Source organism: Penicillium daleae (assembly GCF_028827525.1).
Source record: "Penicillium daleae strain IBT 16125 chromosome Unknown utg000008l_segment0_segment0, whole genome shotgun sequence".
Taxonomy (NCBI): Eukaryota; Fungi; Ascomycota; class Eurotiomycetes; order Eurotiales; family Aspergillaceae; genus Penicillium; species Penicillium daleae.
In genome coordinates, this window is record NW_026623156.1 from 1,649,624 (window position 1) to 1,666,048 (window position 16,425).

A 16,425-nucleotide genomic window follows, 5' to 3' on the forward strand; every position below is an offset into this window, starting at 1 on the left:
GGTGTGAAGAGGGGCCGCCCTTGGCACGGTTACACGTTACATGGTGGATCACTGGATTCGGCCTGATAAGAGTATGCACGGACAAGCCCATCCCCAGCCCCAACCGCCACATCGCCAACCACCACCAAACAACGGCTGTATATCATCCCTGATGCGAAGTGAGTTTCCAAGCGAGTCCGTTCTCCGTACTCTTAATCTCGTCGGCAAACTCGCCGGAGCTACATTTAGTTTCCGACCAGTACAACCACCCTCTCGACGCGCACCTCTCCCTCCCGAGACACCAGCACCTCCTCACTTGGGGCCAACTTTAGCTAGTCTTTTCTCCACTACCCGGCTAACGAGACCACTCGATAAGCTCGTTCATCGTCGGACCGGTGGACGCTGCCGATCTCTCCTCTTTTCCCCTCCCGCGATCACCAATCAATGGCCCCGTTCCAAATAGACCTTCAACCCCAGATATTCTCTTCTTGATACTAGGCTTATCGTGGGGGGATCCGCCGAGGCTTGATAGGAAGGAGCTTACGGCACTGCTCATGAGTGTAGACGAGATAACGCCACGGCAACATGTCGGATCTTTGGAGGAGTGACGGAATTCGCGGACCGTGAGGTGCAGCTCGGCCTGCATGTGTGTCACTTATTAACTATCCCCTTCGTCCGCCTTTTTTTTCTCAATTCCCTCCATTGGCTTGGGGGATCATCCGGATTTGACTGGGGTTGAGTCGAGTCTGACATACGTACTTGTATTGGCATTGACATCACTCTGCACTCCCTTCCCCTCTTCCTACTATATACTACAGTTTACACTCCCCCATTCCTCAACTCCACCCCGTGAGCAATTGACAATCCCCCTCGCCCATTCTGATCTGCCCATCATGGCCGACGAAGAAAAGGTAGCCGGGATGTCCTCGGCCGTCGACGTCGAAACTGCCAAGAATGTCGACCCAACGCTCGAGAAACATGCCCACGATGCAGACGACGCCATGAAGGTCTTTGACGAGCTGCACGGCGAAGCCATCGAGCTGGACGAGGCGACGAATCGTCGACTTCTGCGCACTATTGATTGGCACATGATGCCGATTATGTGTTGTGTCTATGGGATGAATTTCCTCGATAGTATGTATATGGATAATCGTGTTCTTTCGCTATTCATCGGGTAGTTGGTGTACCATGAGACGAAGGGAAGGTCTGACTTGTGTGTCGCGCGGAGATTAACTTGATTCGTTGTGCAGAGACTACCCTTTCGTATGCGAGTATTATGGGACTGAAGCAGGATTTGGAACTCAAGGGTGATGAGTATCAATGGCTGGGGAGTTTGTTCTACTTTGGTGAGTGCCGATCCTCGGAGGATATAGAGGGAGGATTGGGATAGGGGTATAGCTGACGATTAGAACATAGGATATCTCGCGTGGGAGTACCCGACCAACCGCCTGCTGCAGCGGTTGCCGCTGGGCAAGTACTCGGCCGCGTGTATTATTATCTGGGGTCTGATCCTGAGTTGTTTCGCCGGCGTAAAGAACTACGCAGGAGCGATTGCGATCCGCCTGTTCCTGGGTGTATTCGAGGCTGCTGTGACGCCGGGTTTTGCCCTGATCACATCCCAGGTATGTTTTGTCCTCGCATACACCCCAAAAATATCAACCAAACGAGCACTGCTCATTGGATACATAGTGGTACACGAAAAGAGAGCAGGGCTCTCGCGTGAACATCTGGTTCAGCTTCAACGGCGTCGGCCAGATCCTTGGTGGCGTGGTCGCCTACGGCATTGCCATCGGCACCGAGAAACACGGCTCATCGATCTCATCGTGGAAGATTGTCTTCCTTTTCACCGGCGTGCTGACCATGGTGCTGGGTCTGGTATTCTACTGGGTTGTACCGGACAACCAGCTAAATGCACGCTGGTTGAAGAAAGAGGACCGATTGCTGGCTGTAGCGCGAGTCCGAATCAACCAGCAGGGAATCGGTAACAAGCACTTTAAGATGTATCAGGTCAAGGAAGCGCTGCTGGACCCGATGACCTGGGCATTCTTCTTCTATGCGCTGATTGCGGATATCCCCAATGGTGGTATCACCAACTTTTTCAGTCAATTGGTACGTTCTTGACCGGGTTCTGCAAAAGCACTGCTCACCATCGATTCCTCTTTCCTAGATTACTAGCTTTGGCTTCACCGCAGAGCAGAGTCTGATCCTAGGTGTCCCCGGCGGTGCGGTCGAAGTCATCGCCCTCTTGCTGAATGGGTATATGGGCCACATCACGAACCAGCGACTGCTGTGCAGTCTAGGAGGCCTGGTCTCTGCACTGGTCGGCATCATCCTCATCGTGGCACTTCCCGAATCAAACAATGTCGGCCGTCTGATCGGATACTACATGACGCAAGCGAGTCCGACAGCCTTCGTCGCGCTGCTGTCCATGATCTCGTCCAATGTGGCTGGGTACACGAAGAAGACAACCGTGGCAGCGTTGTACCTGATCGGATACTGTGTGGGCAACATTATCGGTGAGTGCCGCGCACGATGGAGTCCCATACTTTGTACTTTTTGTACTTTCGAAAAGAGACGGTGTGCGGACTGCGGAGTCGATTACTATTAATCAAGCCTCGATTGAGACCGCTTGGCCAGCCTTGGCAGTCTATATCCACCAGAGGGCAGGCATGTCGAACCGCTTAACTAACGTTTGGTTTGCAGGACCTCAAACCTTCCGCCCAAAGGATGCCCCCCGCTACGTCCCCGCCGAGATCACCATTATTGTCTGTCTCGCCATTGCCATCTGCATCATGGTCTTTATCTGGTGGTGGTACCGAAAGGAGAATGCGCGGAAATTGGAGCTCCAGGCGCGACCGGATTATGTGCGGTTGGAGAATCAAGAGTGAGTCATTACTATTTCCTTTGGTTGATTGTGACTTGATTGTGGTTCTATTTTTCTATTCTTTCCTTGGGGGTCTGGTCCTCGTGAAACGTGTTTTTGTTGGCGCTAACGCTAACTTACCTCGAACCCGGCAGGTGGCTTGATTTGACGGATCGGGAGAACCCCGATTTTACGTATGCGCTGTGAAGTCCGACTTTTGGTGGCGAATTATGAGGACTCGGACTTGAGACGAGGGCAACAGCAGTTAGTTCTTGTCCTACCGGGGCTCCATTTAACTAAGTTATTGGCGCGGGATGGAATACGGGATTTTTTAATTAAATGCCTCTTCAATAACTGTGGCCAAGCTGGGTCTGGACTCTGGACTGGGCTATGTTTTCCACAAAGTAAACAATTGCGATATGCGCCCTATAGTACTTACATTATGCCACTGTTAATAGGGCAACAGAGCTCCCTCTACAGTATAATAATTATTACCTTTCGTATCATGCTATGAAAAATGCTGTCCCTGGCGACCGGCGGGTATTCCCTGTTCCTGCTTCTGCAAGGGTACCCCTCCCCTCCCTTCAAGGGCGACCTTATTTCAGTTCGCATTCTTTGTACCCACCAGGCAAACCATCCCCCTCCATATCGTGTACTATAGAAGTAGAAGCTACATACAGACGAAAAACCAGGCAAAGATCCGACACGCTCGCAAACCGCAGTGCACGTCATTTCAGAGACTTCACTAGTATGATACTATCCTTGATTCCCTGGCCACATCATCGTGATCTGCGCACAAACCCCGGCCCACGTTGTCAGGATTTGTGATGCTGGTGGGGTTTGTCCCGTCACGGGTGGGGGGGTCTATTGCCTTAGAGGGGTCAACCAAACGACGGAAGAGGAAGTACCAAATAAAGGATTTACCAACTAACTACCTTAGGAAAAGGATTCAACAAAAGGTGAGAACCAAAGCAAAAATGACACAGTCAGGGTCCACGACTGGCGGTGCAAAGCGCCTGCTGTAACCCTATCGGGTATGTACTTATCAGGCCCAGAGGTATCCCTGATGTATACCTGCACCCGTCTGTACCTCTAACCTGGACCTTTCCGAGTTCCTACAGGAGATTTTGCATTTTTGCCTCTGGAAACGCGGAAAACAAGGGCCTTCATGGCCGCCTGTCACGGACAGAATCGGGTGGACTCTATTGGGTGTCGAGTTGTAGTCCAATAATAACCAGGCGGCTAGGCTCCAAATAAACCCTTGGCCCCTGCAGGTTGGCGCCACGGTGCCCACTGCAAGGGCGTTTGAGCTGTAGAGGAAATGGTGAATGGGTGGATGATGAATAAGTCAAGGACGATCCAGACCGTGCGCTGGAAGTACTTCGGAGGTGGACTACTGGGACTAGTCTGGTAGAAAAGCTATGGGTCGGATACTGGCAAGGTACTTGGACACTACTCCAGTACCCATGTTCTCCGTACTCCATAATATAGAGAAAAGCCCCTCCCCTTTGGGGTACTTTGGAGAGAAATCCAAGTGGAGGCAAAGTAAAGTGCCCCCACTTCCTCCGCTAAAAAACAAATCCCCGTGAGGAGCGGTGTGGCTCATTTGGAAATTCAAAAAGAGCGGTTCATCGCCTGCACTTTGGACCTGGAAATATATGCTTTTTGTTGATTGTTCATTTGCAGTCCTGGTTGGTCGTGCTGGGTATACTCTCATTCCCGTTCCTGTGATGTACTTCTGACCTCCCATCGTCTGCTGAGACGCCTTTACCTCGGCTTGCCCTAATCAACTGGTCAACAACCAACGATGCGATCAGCCCCCCGTCTCGTGGCCATTTAGCAGCCTACCGTGTTCGAGTCTCGGGGCTAGGAAAAGAGGCAAAAAAAAGAAGGTTCTCTGGTCTATTTGAGTGCTGATGGCGTCCATCACATGTCGCGGGGATCTTCACATGGCCGGTGCACTGGCAGGGTCAGCTCTGCCTGCCTTGGACTTCGACATCCTCACCCTCAAATGTCCCTCTCAGACGACCGTCACTGAACTCGTGGACTCTCCTCATATTTCCCGGTCTCCATCCACAGTCTCCATCGACTCCCAGACGACCGAGAAATGTTTCTCTCCCACCGACTCGGCCCTCTCGTCCGAACCTGCGTCTCCAACAATGGAGACCCCGAGAAGGAAGAGGATAGAGCTATCTAGCTCCAGGAGCCCAGATTCGCCAACTCGCTCGTCAGCGCCACGGGCAGCTTCGTCAAGACCGTCGTCTGCAGCAAACTCGGTCCATCATCACTCGCGTTCCAACTCGCGGAGTACCGCTCGGTCTCGCCCGCCGAGTCGACATAGTTCCTTCCATTCACCTCGACGACCCGCCAACGCAAGTATCGTGCCTGTACCTTCATCTCGATCAAACCCGCTCGACAAACGAGAGTCTCTACTAGCACTGCATCGGGAGTCGTGTCGTCTCTTCCAAGAACCAGATAATCCACCCTCGTTATCCAAATACTCCACCGACGAGCCCCGCCCGACTCTATACCGCGCCCCATCCACATCCTATAAATCCAGACGAGAAGGTCGCACCTCCTCCGAAAACGACTACTCAGTACCTTCATCTCCCATCAGCTCTTCACATTCTACACGCCGCTTTGACCCCGAACATCGCAGCTCCGTGAGCTCGACGACAACACCGCATTTCCTCCAATACAGAGACCGCTCCAATACCATGCCCAGCAACCACAGTCTTCCCCACGGCCACGGGTACAGTCCCTCCGCTTCATCAATCCACGTCCCGGCGACAGTAATGGAGTGGACGTCCCCTTCAACCCGGCGGGCCGAGTATGAAAAGATCGATCGCGCCAGTCGTGGCGTTCGCGGATTATGGCGCCGCGTTGCACCGCGCTGGTGTCAGAGTCGAGACTCGCGTACTCCGTTCTTTGAAGAGGGGAAGAATGGGCGCGAGGGTAGCGTGCGTCGATTCCGGATGGATTTGCCAGATGAAGAAGAAAGTGACCATAGGTCGAAGACCCTGGCGCATCTGGAGTCTTGGGATAAACGGAGGGCGTGTCGGCGGTCGAAGACATCGCCTTGATGGTTGATGCTTTGGTAGACTGCTGCTGGTCTCTGTGGGAGTTGAGTTGGCTGCCTTCTTGATGAATATGCTCTCGCTTTTTTGTTTCTTGCTTTGTGCGGTGCTGGTGCTGCCTTTTGCGGAGATACCCCTTCTACCCTCACATCTTTATCCCCTGATATCCCTATACGCCCGTACATTGTCTGACTTCAAGTCCGGCCTGACACCTCCGTATTTCTATGACCTCCTACACACTGACGATTACACATATAGTCTATTGCATTTGCATTTACATTGCGTGTGGCCTGCATCTTGTCGCCAGCCTTGTCTTTCGTCTTGCATAGCATATCCTCACTTCAAGTCTAATACCCCATCCCATTCTTGTTCCCACTATGGAACTTATTATTTCCTTCGCTGTGGATGTTTCTCTTCCCGTGGACTGGCTGCTAATATGTTCTATTAACAATTCATAAGCCTGTTCACGGTCAATTTATTTCTTTCTCTTTCTCTTTTTCTTTTTCGTTTCTCCTTATCTTTGTCTCTTGTCTTTGTGCTCGTTTTGCATTGCTAATTGCATAGCATTCATTCTATTGAGACTGAGATACCCAGCTGTTAGGTAATTGAGAATATCGTACATACGTATCTGGAACCTTGTTTTTTTAATTGATAGATGTTAGGGTAAAATGGATACTTAGAGTTGTGTCGGCTGCGGGGCTGTCGCTATACAATCTTGTTTTCCAAGGTTGATAAATGCCCCCGCCACGGATGCGAATCGATTTGTATCTCTGCTCTAAACTATTATGGATTCGACGCTGGACTCAATGGTAATATTGTCTCCAAGGCTTACTATTAAATTCTTGTAGTATGCCTTCCACGATTGTCACGCGATACGGCAATCTTTGCCTTCTCTTAATGCGGATCGGGTGAGCCCCGTCGTCGGGGTCGGAAATTCCGCTTTTGGGATGGTTTGGAACTACAACTAGTGAAGTCGTCAAATTCGGATCAATTGGGCAACTTATCAAGACTCTAAGATGAAGTTTAGATTCGGACTTTTGGTTATTCTTTGTCCATATCCGGTTACGCCAAGCTCCCCATATGTGGTATTTCCTCGGATATCCGGACCAAGGTTTGTCAAGATCGCCCAAAGAACTCCATCAAAGGATCTTTCTATACTCATTTCTCCAGAAGAAGTCTCTCATCCACTTCCGGAGTATCCTACTAATCAACCCAACGCCCCGATGACGAATCTTCCACTAAAATGGCAGCGCGTGGGCCCAGCGGGCCAAGCCTCACCCGGAGCTTGGCGCTGCTGGTCTGCGATGGTCCTTGCCGATGTCGAGTGCTTTGCTTAATCTCAACGCAAAGTCACGAGTGATTTCATATCCCAGTCATCAGTTGGAAGTTTCAGAACCGCGTTATCCCATTGGGTGTCAACCATGTGCAGTGTGATGGTGGTCTCACGTTACATTTTGCGTTGATTCGCCATCGCTCGAGGAGATAACGTAAAGTACACCTGCAGTCCAATCCCAATATTATCTTTTTGCATTTACTCCACTTGGTAGATATGTGCCTGCCGTGTTAGGGACATTGTACCCTGACAGGCCGAGGGCCGAAGCTCGATGATTTCTTAAATCGAAAATTGACGACATATGTCTTTTTGGAGAAAGTGTGAACCCCTCGCTATCGTGCAATCTCATGGCGTCTGCATCTGTGTACAGGGATGTGGGAGGTATTTAAGTCAATGGTTTTCCTTCGGTCTAGGCTTTTGAATCTGCTGTTGTGTCACATATCTTTTTCTGGCCTCCAACTCCACGTAGCTGCGCCATGGGTTAGTCTATCTTCATCTCCTTGCACTAATCAGTTCGTCCGTTGGTCAGATAGGTTCAGCCGTACTAATATGCGCCTTAGCAATCCCAGCAGAAGATAAAGCTCCCATTCCGGAGATTGCCGAGTCTCATTATGCCTCGGGATCGATCGACACAGTCATCGCGGAACCGGCTTTTGTGGCATCCAGCAACGAGAAAAAGTTGGAACCGGTCAACCGGGAGGTCTCGACAAACTCCTCTGATGATGAGTATGAGTTTCCAACTGAGGAAGAGAGCGAGATCCTTCGTAAGGTCCCTGGAAATTTGCCTCTGGTTGCCTTCGCTCTTTGCTTAGTGGAATTCGCCGAGCGAGCATCCTACTATGGAGCCAAGACGGTCTTCTCCAACTTTGTTGAGTTTCCACTGCCCAAAGGTACATATTATCCTTTTTCGTGCTCTTGAATGCTATGATATAGTCGAATTGGTTACTAAATCGTTGTTCATAGGCGGCAATGGTGCTGGTGCACCCCCACGCCACACGCAAGAGACTGCCGGCGCCTTGGGACTGGGTCTCCAAGCAGCATCAGGCTTAACCCTCCTCTTCATCTTCCTCTCATATGTCCTCCCAATCTTCGGTGGTTGGTGGGCAGATGTTCATGTTGGCCGTTACAAGGCAATCGTCGTGGGCGTGGCAATTTGCGGCGCTGCACATGTCATTCAAGTCTTCGGTGCTATCCCATCTGTCCTCCAAAGAGGCGCCTCCAACTCAGCTCCACCATTCGTCATCGGCATGGTTTTGCTATCAGTGGGTGCAGGAATCTTCAAGCCTAACATTGCCCCCACGATTCTGGACCAGAATCGCCAGAAGAAGGCTTATATTAAGACTCTTAAGTCCGGGGAGCGCGTCATTGTTGACCCCGAGTCGACAACTACTCGCACTATGCTTATATTCTATGGCTTTGTTAATGTCGGTGCTTTTTTCATGCTGGCAACTACTTACTCAGAGAAGTATGTTGGTTTTTGGTTGTCTTTCCTGCTGGCAGGACTTATTTATTTCTTGCTTCCGATTCTCCTGTTTGCCGTGTACAAGAAGACGTACAAGCAACCACCGGCTGGAAGCTCAGAACTTTCGCGAGCTGTGAAAATTTCGGGAGTCGCGTTGCGTCAAAACAAGTTTCGAGTGTGGCGTAAAGACTTTTGGGAGGCTGTAAAGCCGGCGAATTTGCGTGAAAAGGGGATCATTGTTGACTGGACGGATAACAATGTCAGGGACGTGTCTAGGGCAGTCAGTATGTCTACTTCTCCCTTGCATTGTTTCGACGTGGCCTTGATATTTGGAAGTGCGCTAACTTACGTTCTCAGGTGCTTGCGATATATTCTGGTTCTACCCCATCTGGAACATGAATGACGGCGGCATCGGTTCCGTTTCATCAAATCAAGGCGCTTCCATGGTCACCAATGGTGCACCAAACGATGTCCTCAACAACTTCAATGCACTGACCATCATCTTCGTCGTCCCCATAATGACATACGTCGTATATCCAACCCTACAGCGCCGCAACATCAAGTTCGGACCCATCAGCCGCATCACTTTTGGCTTTTTCCTCGCAACCCTCGCCGGCCTCGCCGGGACACTCGTCCAATGGCGTGTATACGAGCTCTCCCCTTGTGGCTACTATGCCTCAACTTGCGATGAAGTAGCCCCCATTAGTATCTGGTGGCAACTTGCGAATACCATCCTCAGCGCCCTCAGTGAGATTTTCGCGAACGTGACTGCTTATGAAGTTGCTTATGCGCGGTCTCCCGAGGGCATGCGGGGCTTGGTTATGGCCATCTTCCTGTTCATGAATGCGTTGTCGAGCGCGATCGGTGAAATCATGCTTCCTGCGACTAAGGATCCGTGGTTGTTGTGGATTTGGGGTGCGCCGACTGTTGCGCTGGCGTTGCAGACGGTTATTTTCTGGTTCAGGTTCAAGCATTTGAATGATGAGAAGTATTATGTTACTTCAGTGGAGAATGAGTCTGCTGTCGAGGATGTGGAAAAGAAGCCTGGTGTGTCTGTTTGATGCTCAAGATTGCGGGAAGGACCCCCTGGAGGATGTTTCAGTGCCCGAGGCTTGGCTTGAAGCTTGGTATTGCTTAAGTTGTGCCAAAACTCTGATCCTTATAACACGCTCGTTGCAGTCTTTTGATTGAACAATCCATCTGTGGAGCCCAGACGTTTGATCAAGTCTTGTCTGTGGTTCTTGATAGGCATCCCTCTCATTTGCTCGTGCCTTCCAGGCACTTCTCCTGGTCTTTTATGAGTTCCAACTGTAGCAGTAATTTTGGCCCTGGCGATGATAGTACTGTACCATAACCGACTTCATGGTTAAGACAGCTCAACAGACTTGCGATTTTGGAACCCTGAGAGGCAAATTGTTACAACCGGGAACCCTCAACATCCCCATCGGATTCCACGACCACGCCACTCCCGTCCTTGTCAAAGCGGATGTCACATCCCTCCGGCGTGAATAAACGAGTGGTGGTAAAAAGAAACGCCGACGTAAATCCGACAAGATGACCAACTGGCCCGTGCTTCTTCTCGTTTTCGGCCACGTTCCCCCGCGATTTCGAGGCTTTCCCCACAAATGAACGGGATTTGACACTGGAAAAGAGCAGTCCCCAGTTTTATCTGCAGCATGGTGGCGCTCATTAGCCCCAAGGTATAACGGAAACCTCAGTGCGTTTCAGTTCCGCCCTGAAGATTCCTCCCATTCGCCGACTCTGCTCACTAAGCTGGCCTGAAGAAATACGGGGTCGCTTAATTCGCAAGGGTGGCTATATAACCATTTGCTTAATGGCCCTGAGTTTGAAACCCGCCAATAGGGAGACAGGGTATATTCTCACCTTTCGACGATTGGAGGATAAACAACATGGAGCATCATGGAGCTATACGCGTCTTCGGATCCTGCGGGAGCTTTCTCATCCACCTCCTGAAGCAGGCCATGAGATGATCGAGAGGACTGGCATCGAAGCTGCCATGTCTATAAAGTGGGTTGCATCCGTGGAGCAGTGCCAAGGAGAATCTCATTCGCAAGACAACAACCAAGCAAACCCAAACCTCCACTTGCAATGCCTAAGCTCTTTGGTTCTTTCTTGGTAGCCGCCTTGGCGGTTGGTGTCATTGCTTCGCCTGTCGCCGAGCCCGCCATCACCGAGGCGCCCAGCTTGGCCAAGCGAGCCACTTCTTGCACCTTCTCTGGCTCTTCCGGCGCCGCTTCGGCAAGCAAGTCGCAGGCTTCTTGCTCTACCATCATTCTGTCGGATGTGGCCGTGCCATCTGGAACAACTCTGGATCTCAGTAGCCTGGCAGATGACACCACCGTAAGTATATTTTCTTCTAATTTTCCAATCACATTCAGCATTGTCCAATGCTCACTCCATCTCGACAGGTGATCTTCGAGGGTCAGACCACCTGGGGATACGAGGAATGGGACGGCCCACTCCTCCAAATCTCTGGTACTGGCATTACCGTCCAGGGCGCCAGCGGTGCCTACCTTAACCCCGACGGAGCGCGTTGGTGGGACGGCGAAGGTAGCAACGGTGGCAAGACTAAGCCAAAGTTCTTCTACGCCCATGATCTTACCTCCTCGACCATCACGAACCTTTACATTGAGAACACCCCTGTTCAGGCTGTTAGCATCAACGGCTGCAATGGACTTACTATCACCGATATGACCATCAACAATGAGGCTGGTGACACTGAGGGTGGTCACAATACCGACGGTTTCGATATCGGAAGCAGTACTAATGTGGTTATCACGGGCGCCAATGTGTACAACCAAGATGACTGTGTGGCTGTGAACTCTGGAACGGTAAGTAACGAGAAAACGACCTTCTTTTGTGCGTGAAATTGATTGTGTAAATAGGACATCACTTTCAGTGGCGGTGTCTGCTCCGGTGGCCACGGTCTGTCCATCGGTAGCGTCGGTGGCCGTAGCGATAACACTGTGGACACAGTTAAGTTCGAGAATTGCGAGGTCAAGAACTCGGTGAATGGTAAGAAAAGTATTTGCATCTGGGCAGATGGCTCGATTTGCTGACGTCTCCCTTCAGGTATCCGTATTAAGGCCACTGAGGGTGACACCGGCGAGATCACGGGCGTGACTTATTCCGAAATCACCCTGAGCTCCATCTCAGGGTAAGTAGACTCGGCTTGATCTCATTTTAGTCAGATGCTAATGATCCCCTAGGTACGGTATCCTTATTGAGCAAAACTATGATGGTGGAGATCTCAAGGGATCTCCAACCAGCGGTATCCCTATCACCGACTTGACCATTGAGAACATCTCCGGCGCGGATGCTGTTGCTTCCAGTGGGTATGACGTTGTCATTGTCTGTGGATCATCTGCTTGTTCGGATTGGACTTGGACGGACGTCAATGTTACTGGTGGATCAAAGTACAGTGCTTGCGAGAACGTACCCAGCGTTGCAGCTTGTTCGTGAAAGTTTCACTCTGTGACAACGACTTTGAATCTACCGGGGAATTCCCTGTTCTAGCTAATGTTCTCAGAATGTATTTGATATTTTGAATTGTTTCTGGCACATTGAGAGCGTAGCACATGTATATGACGCATAACAATCTCGACAACCTTATTTTCGTGAGACACAGCATAAAATAGACGTCTTTGCCAAAAACCAGAGCGATCCAACGAAACGGAACAGTGAAATCCCGACTGTTGCCCAGACCACAGCCAAAAGATAATTCCAGATACGGATATTGGGTAGTGTCTAAAAAAGTTGTTAGCTTGACAGAAATGCCTCACCTTGATGGGACTGACCGAAAGACAAAAACGACTGATCCCAGTGCTCATAATGCAAAGAACCATGGCGAGGTTGCTGAAGACCCAGAGAAGGACAAGGTAGGTCCGAAAAGCTTTGTATAGATCGTCCACATCCTTCCCATTCGATTCGTCTGGGGGCTCAAAGCTAGCCAGAGCTCTTTTGACGGTCGCTTGAAAGAGGGTGTCAATATCGATTTGGGGCCTATCCAATTCTTCAATGAATTTTGACTTCTCGTCCTTCTTTGTCTGAACTTCCGGGAGAGACTCGCTTTTGTCCGCCACTTTAGTGCCGATTGAGACATCGTGCCAATTGCAGAAGGCGTATACCATGAGTATGTTGGAAGAACACATTGTTCCGGCAAAGTAGGCCCAGGCAGATGTTAGAACGTGTAACGGGTCCATATATAGCACACTGGCAACGAGATGCGCTCCGTAGGTAGCAACCGAGGTTATCAGAACCATACTGGAGCCAAGGTTGTTCCAGACTGCGGATTGCATCGCATCTTCGTACAGCACTGAGTTGGCCACTAGCTTTCTTGTAGCCTGGCTAACCAGGTAGAATGCCAAAAGTGTGGTGTAAACCTGAATTAGCGGGAAGTATGTGAACGAGATGATATAGGCTAGGCGAGATCTGTGGATTGAAGCAAGTGTCAGGTTAAGATGATCAGCCGAGCGTAACTCTGATGTATACTTACCCTTTGGGGCGATTTCCGAGGGACAAGATAAATTGCAAGCCTAAAAGCAGGACATAGCCGTATTTGAGGAAGTTGTTCACGATTGGCGAAGCTTCATTGCCAAACGGCCACGCTTGTTGGTTATTCGCTTCATTCGGTGTGCCCACAAGGCCCATAATGACCGAAGTGATCATAAAAAAAGATGCTGTTGACAGTTAATGGTAGCTCTTATCTAAAAATATTCTGACCATCCGTACCCAGTGAAAACCAACTCATCACAAATTTGGCAAAATGGTAGATCATTTGTAGGTGGAGGAATGCCAAATACAGCACATTGTGGCCACTCTGATAAAGTCGACCAAAATGAATGAAAGCGTAGAGATTCGCTGCCAGAGATCCATTGAGCCACTGGCGTCGCTTGGTGATGAACTCTGCAAAGTCGCTCGGGACTTCAACCTCTCCCCTGGACCCCTTGACAAAAGTCAAGTGCCACTTGAACCCGGCCTTAGCTACCAATTCAAATGATAGGATGCGATCACCCGCGAGGAACATGTTCTTTTTGAAGATAGTCATGCCGTCAAATCCTTTCTTTCCGAGCTTTTTAGATAGTGTCAAGTCGCCATTAAAGTATTGTTCAAGCGGTCGGCCCATGATAGCTCGATAGCGGTATGCGGAAAATTCGCCCAGGGAAACGTGCCCAAAGACACTTTCCAGTGGCTTTTCGAGAAGGTTCGATTGTTTCAAGTCGAAAGTCTGGGCAGCGACGAAGGGATTGAGGATACTTTTCTTGTCTTGGACGGGGTGGAGCTCGCCGCAAGCACCGCCGAGATTCTTGTCGTTATAAAAGGCCTGCCACAATGCAAGAAGGGATTGCTTGCAGGGCTTGGTACCCGCATCGAGTAAGACCACTACTTCCGGGTTTAGCATGCGAGAAAATGCGTTGAAGATCCAACGATGCGAGTTGATCTTGTTGCTGCTCTCCTGTTTCAGACACAGGATCATTTGGACTGGGGGGATATTAGTGGACTCGTTCCCGTGCGGTCGAACCAGTTCCTGGTTTGGTGTGACAGACAATTGCGTAGTATATTCAAACTGGCATTGATGAGTACTTTGAAGGCAAACCAGAACGTGGTGACTTACTATATGCGCGACAGTCTCTCTGCCGTCCACTGATCTCTTCATCACCCCATCCTGGTAGATACCGATCGTCGCTAATACGTCAAGCGTGTTCTTGTCACAAGGGTCAATTCCATCGAAGACCAAGCAGACAACAATCTTCTGCCAAGCTGGTCCTCCTTGACCCCAAAATTCCGACTTCTTAAGATTGGTGATATCGCGAATGTTCTGCATTACTCCATGAAGGGTCCGCGCAGTCAAAACCTTATTCTCGCCTCGACAAGTAATTGCGATCATCAATTCGGTATGCCGGTTGGACATGGCCGGGCGAAGATTGTAGCCATTTCGCATCACAAATTCATCCGGGTCGCACGTAGCAGCGGTATCTATACAATTAGTCTCGAACAGGGCACGGTGTTCACCTACTGAGACTTACATCTGATCTGGGAGAACTCCTCGGCAAGTTCTGTCGACTCTCGGTATTGTTTCTGGACAGCATTTTGAATAGCGCTTGGCACTGGATAGTCAGCGCTTAGGACATAACCCTGCACCAGCTTAATTTTGCGCGTGGGATATCGGCGAATGCCAGGAACGAGTGAGCGACGGGGCTGCAAGTTGGTTAATGCCTACGCTGTTTGCGGACGACTAAATGTCATACGTGTGGAATGCGAAGATGCGACTCACATCAAAGGAGCCATCTGAGTTATAGCTACTCTCCCTCTTATGCTGCGAGCTGAAATAGTCATTGAGTCGATGAGGGGCAACAGCCGTCGGCGTTGAGTACCCCATTGGATCCAGAGACAATAAATCGCAGCTAAGATGAATCCAGGTGCTTGCTAGGCAAGTAGTTTGGAAGGAAGACTGTGAACAGTTCAGGGTGAAAAATGAAGATCTCAGACGGGATAATGATAACTTATGACAATAGCCTGGTCGATCGGAATTAGACTGAGTGTCTGAGTGTCTAATGATCGTTGACCGACAGGCCCCGCGAATGCGATGCCCGCGACAAGGGTGACGTGAGAATTTCTATTTCATAGGGCATCAGACCAGAAGCCGCAATGGTTTTTCTATGGACACCATAATCCAAATTACTTCTTGGAAGCGCAATCGTGGGCCGTGGATAAGTGTAGGTGCTGCGCAATGGTTGTACGTCAGCGGGCCCGATCGGGCAATTAGCGTCCTCCATGAGGGCAGAGGAGGGATGAATCTAGAGCCCTAGGCCATCAGTGACGACCCGGATGAGAGACATGCTGCCATTTCATGATTTTGTGGCCCTTGCACCACATGTCTCTGGTGGGTCGAATCAATAACCTTAACCTTTCTAGGGCAGGTTGACAAGTTTCTAGAATTCAAGCCGCGGCATGCAACGCGGTCCACGGTAGCCGCTATCGGCCGCCGTACGCGATCGGAGCATCGCGTCGCATAATCCGCTAATAAAAGGAGTGTGGTGCGGATCTGCAGCGGACCCGCCAACAAATTTTCGCACGCGTTCCGCTCCATCCACTAAAGCGAGTGTCTACGCCACGCATACTTGGGAGAAAGTTGGGATAGGTACTCTTACATGCTTCTACTATCCACGATTAAGAGAAAATAGAAGAGCAGGATAAATTTCATTTACAGTAAGTATATCTGGGATGGATGAAGGGCAGGCTTGAGCTCCCAGGGGTAGTGCTAGGAGCGTCAAAGTCACTACACGCAGGCCAGCTGTATCTTTCCTTGGGATCCAGCATGAATTGGCACCGTTTGCGACTTCTCAAGGTTGTGTTCGATCATGATGTGATAATTGTAGCTGGAGGTAGGTAGCGAACAATGTCAATTTATGATTTTTTTAGCCGAATTCCACGTCTTGTAAGCGGTTTAGGTTCATGCTGAAGATTCGTCATCATCTTTTCCGGTATTTCTAGCTCTGTTGGCCAGCGGCGTTCCCGAAGGCGATTAGTATCCGCCCGTTGATAGTGTAGTTTGACGTTTCACTTTGGGAATAGCATGAAGGACTCCAAGGACTGTTTGCGATCCTGTTTGTCGCTTCCAGCCCCCTTAGCAGCCCGGTACTTGGCGTAGAAGAGGAGATGGCCATGCTGGGCGGCCAAGAGACAATTT

The 16,425-nt window shown here is 50.2% G+C and overlaps 5 protein-coding genes across 5 annotated transcripts; 4 read left to right on the forward strand and 1 right to left on the reverse strand.

Moving 5' to 3' along the window:
* Window positions 1-872: 872 nt before the first annotated feature.
* Window positions 873-3,049, forward strand: N7458_009234 (allantoate permease family MFS transporter; the record flags this gene model as incomplete). Its single annotated transcript, XM_056912616.1, has 7 exons — window positions 873-1,113; window positions 1,230-1,325; window positions 1,396-1,601; window positions 1,669-2,088; window positions 2,147-2,495; window positions 2,683-2,863; window positions 2,998-3,049. 7 exons carry the CDS (start codon window positions 873-875, stop codon window positions 3,047-3,049), a joined length of 1,545 nt encoding a protein of 514 aa, XP_056761465.1.
* Window positions 3,050-4,791: 1,742 nt separating this feature from the next.
* Window positions 4,792-5,925, forward strand: N7458_009235 (uncharacterized protein; the record flags this gene model as incomplete). Its single annotated transcript, XM_056912617.1, has 1 exon — window positions 4,792-5,925. The coding sequence occupies one exon, from the start codon at window positions 4,792-4,794 to the stop codon at window positions 5,923-5,925; it is 1,134 nt and encodes a 377-aa protein (XP_056761466.1).
* Window positions 5,926-7,728: 1,803 nt separating this feature from the next.
* On the forward strand, window positions 7,729-9,775 carry N7458_009236 (putative MFS peptide transporter; the record flags this gene model as incomplete). Its single annotated transcript, XM_056912618.1, has 4 exons — window positions 7,729-7,732; window positions 7,813-8,142; window positions 8,216-8,998; window positions 9,072-9,775. 4 exons carry the CDS (start codon window positions 7,729-7,731, stop codon window positions 9,773-9,775), a joined length of 1,821 nt encoding a protein of 606 aa, XP_056761467.1.
* A 1,048-nt stretch (window positions 9,776-10,823) lies between these two features.
* Window positions 10,824-12,197, forward strand: N7458_009237 (glycoside hydrolase family 28 protein; the record flags this gene model as incomplete). The annotated part of the gene is made up of 5 exons (XM_056912619.1): window positions 10,824-11,075; window positions 11,114-11,566; window positions 11,621-11,750; window positions 11,808-11,892; window positions 11,945-12,197. 5 exons carry the CDS (start codon window positions 10,824-10,826, stop codon window positions 12,195-12,197), a joined length of 1,173 nt encoding a protein of 390 aa, XP_056761468.1.
* A 147-nt stretch (window positions 12,198-12,344) lies between these two features.
* Window positions 12,345-15,114, reverse strand: N7458_009238 (Chitin synthase C; the record flags this gene model as incomplete). The annotated part of the gene is made up of 7 exons (XM_056912620.1): window positions 12,345-12,482; window positions 12,533-13,166; window positions 13,231-13,414; window positions 13,467-14,301; window positions 14,350-14,711; window positions 14,762-14,951; window positions 15,010-15,114. The coding sequence occupies 7 exons, from the start codon at window positions 15,112-15,114 to the stop codon at window positions 12,345-12,347; spliced, it is 2,448 nt and encodes an 815-aa protein (XP_056761469.1).
* Window positions 15,115-16,425: the final 1,311 nt, after the last annotated feature.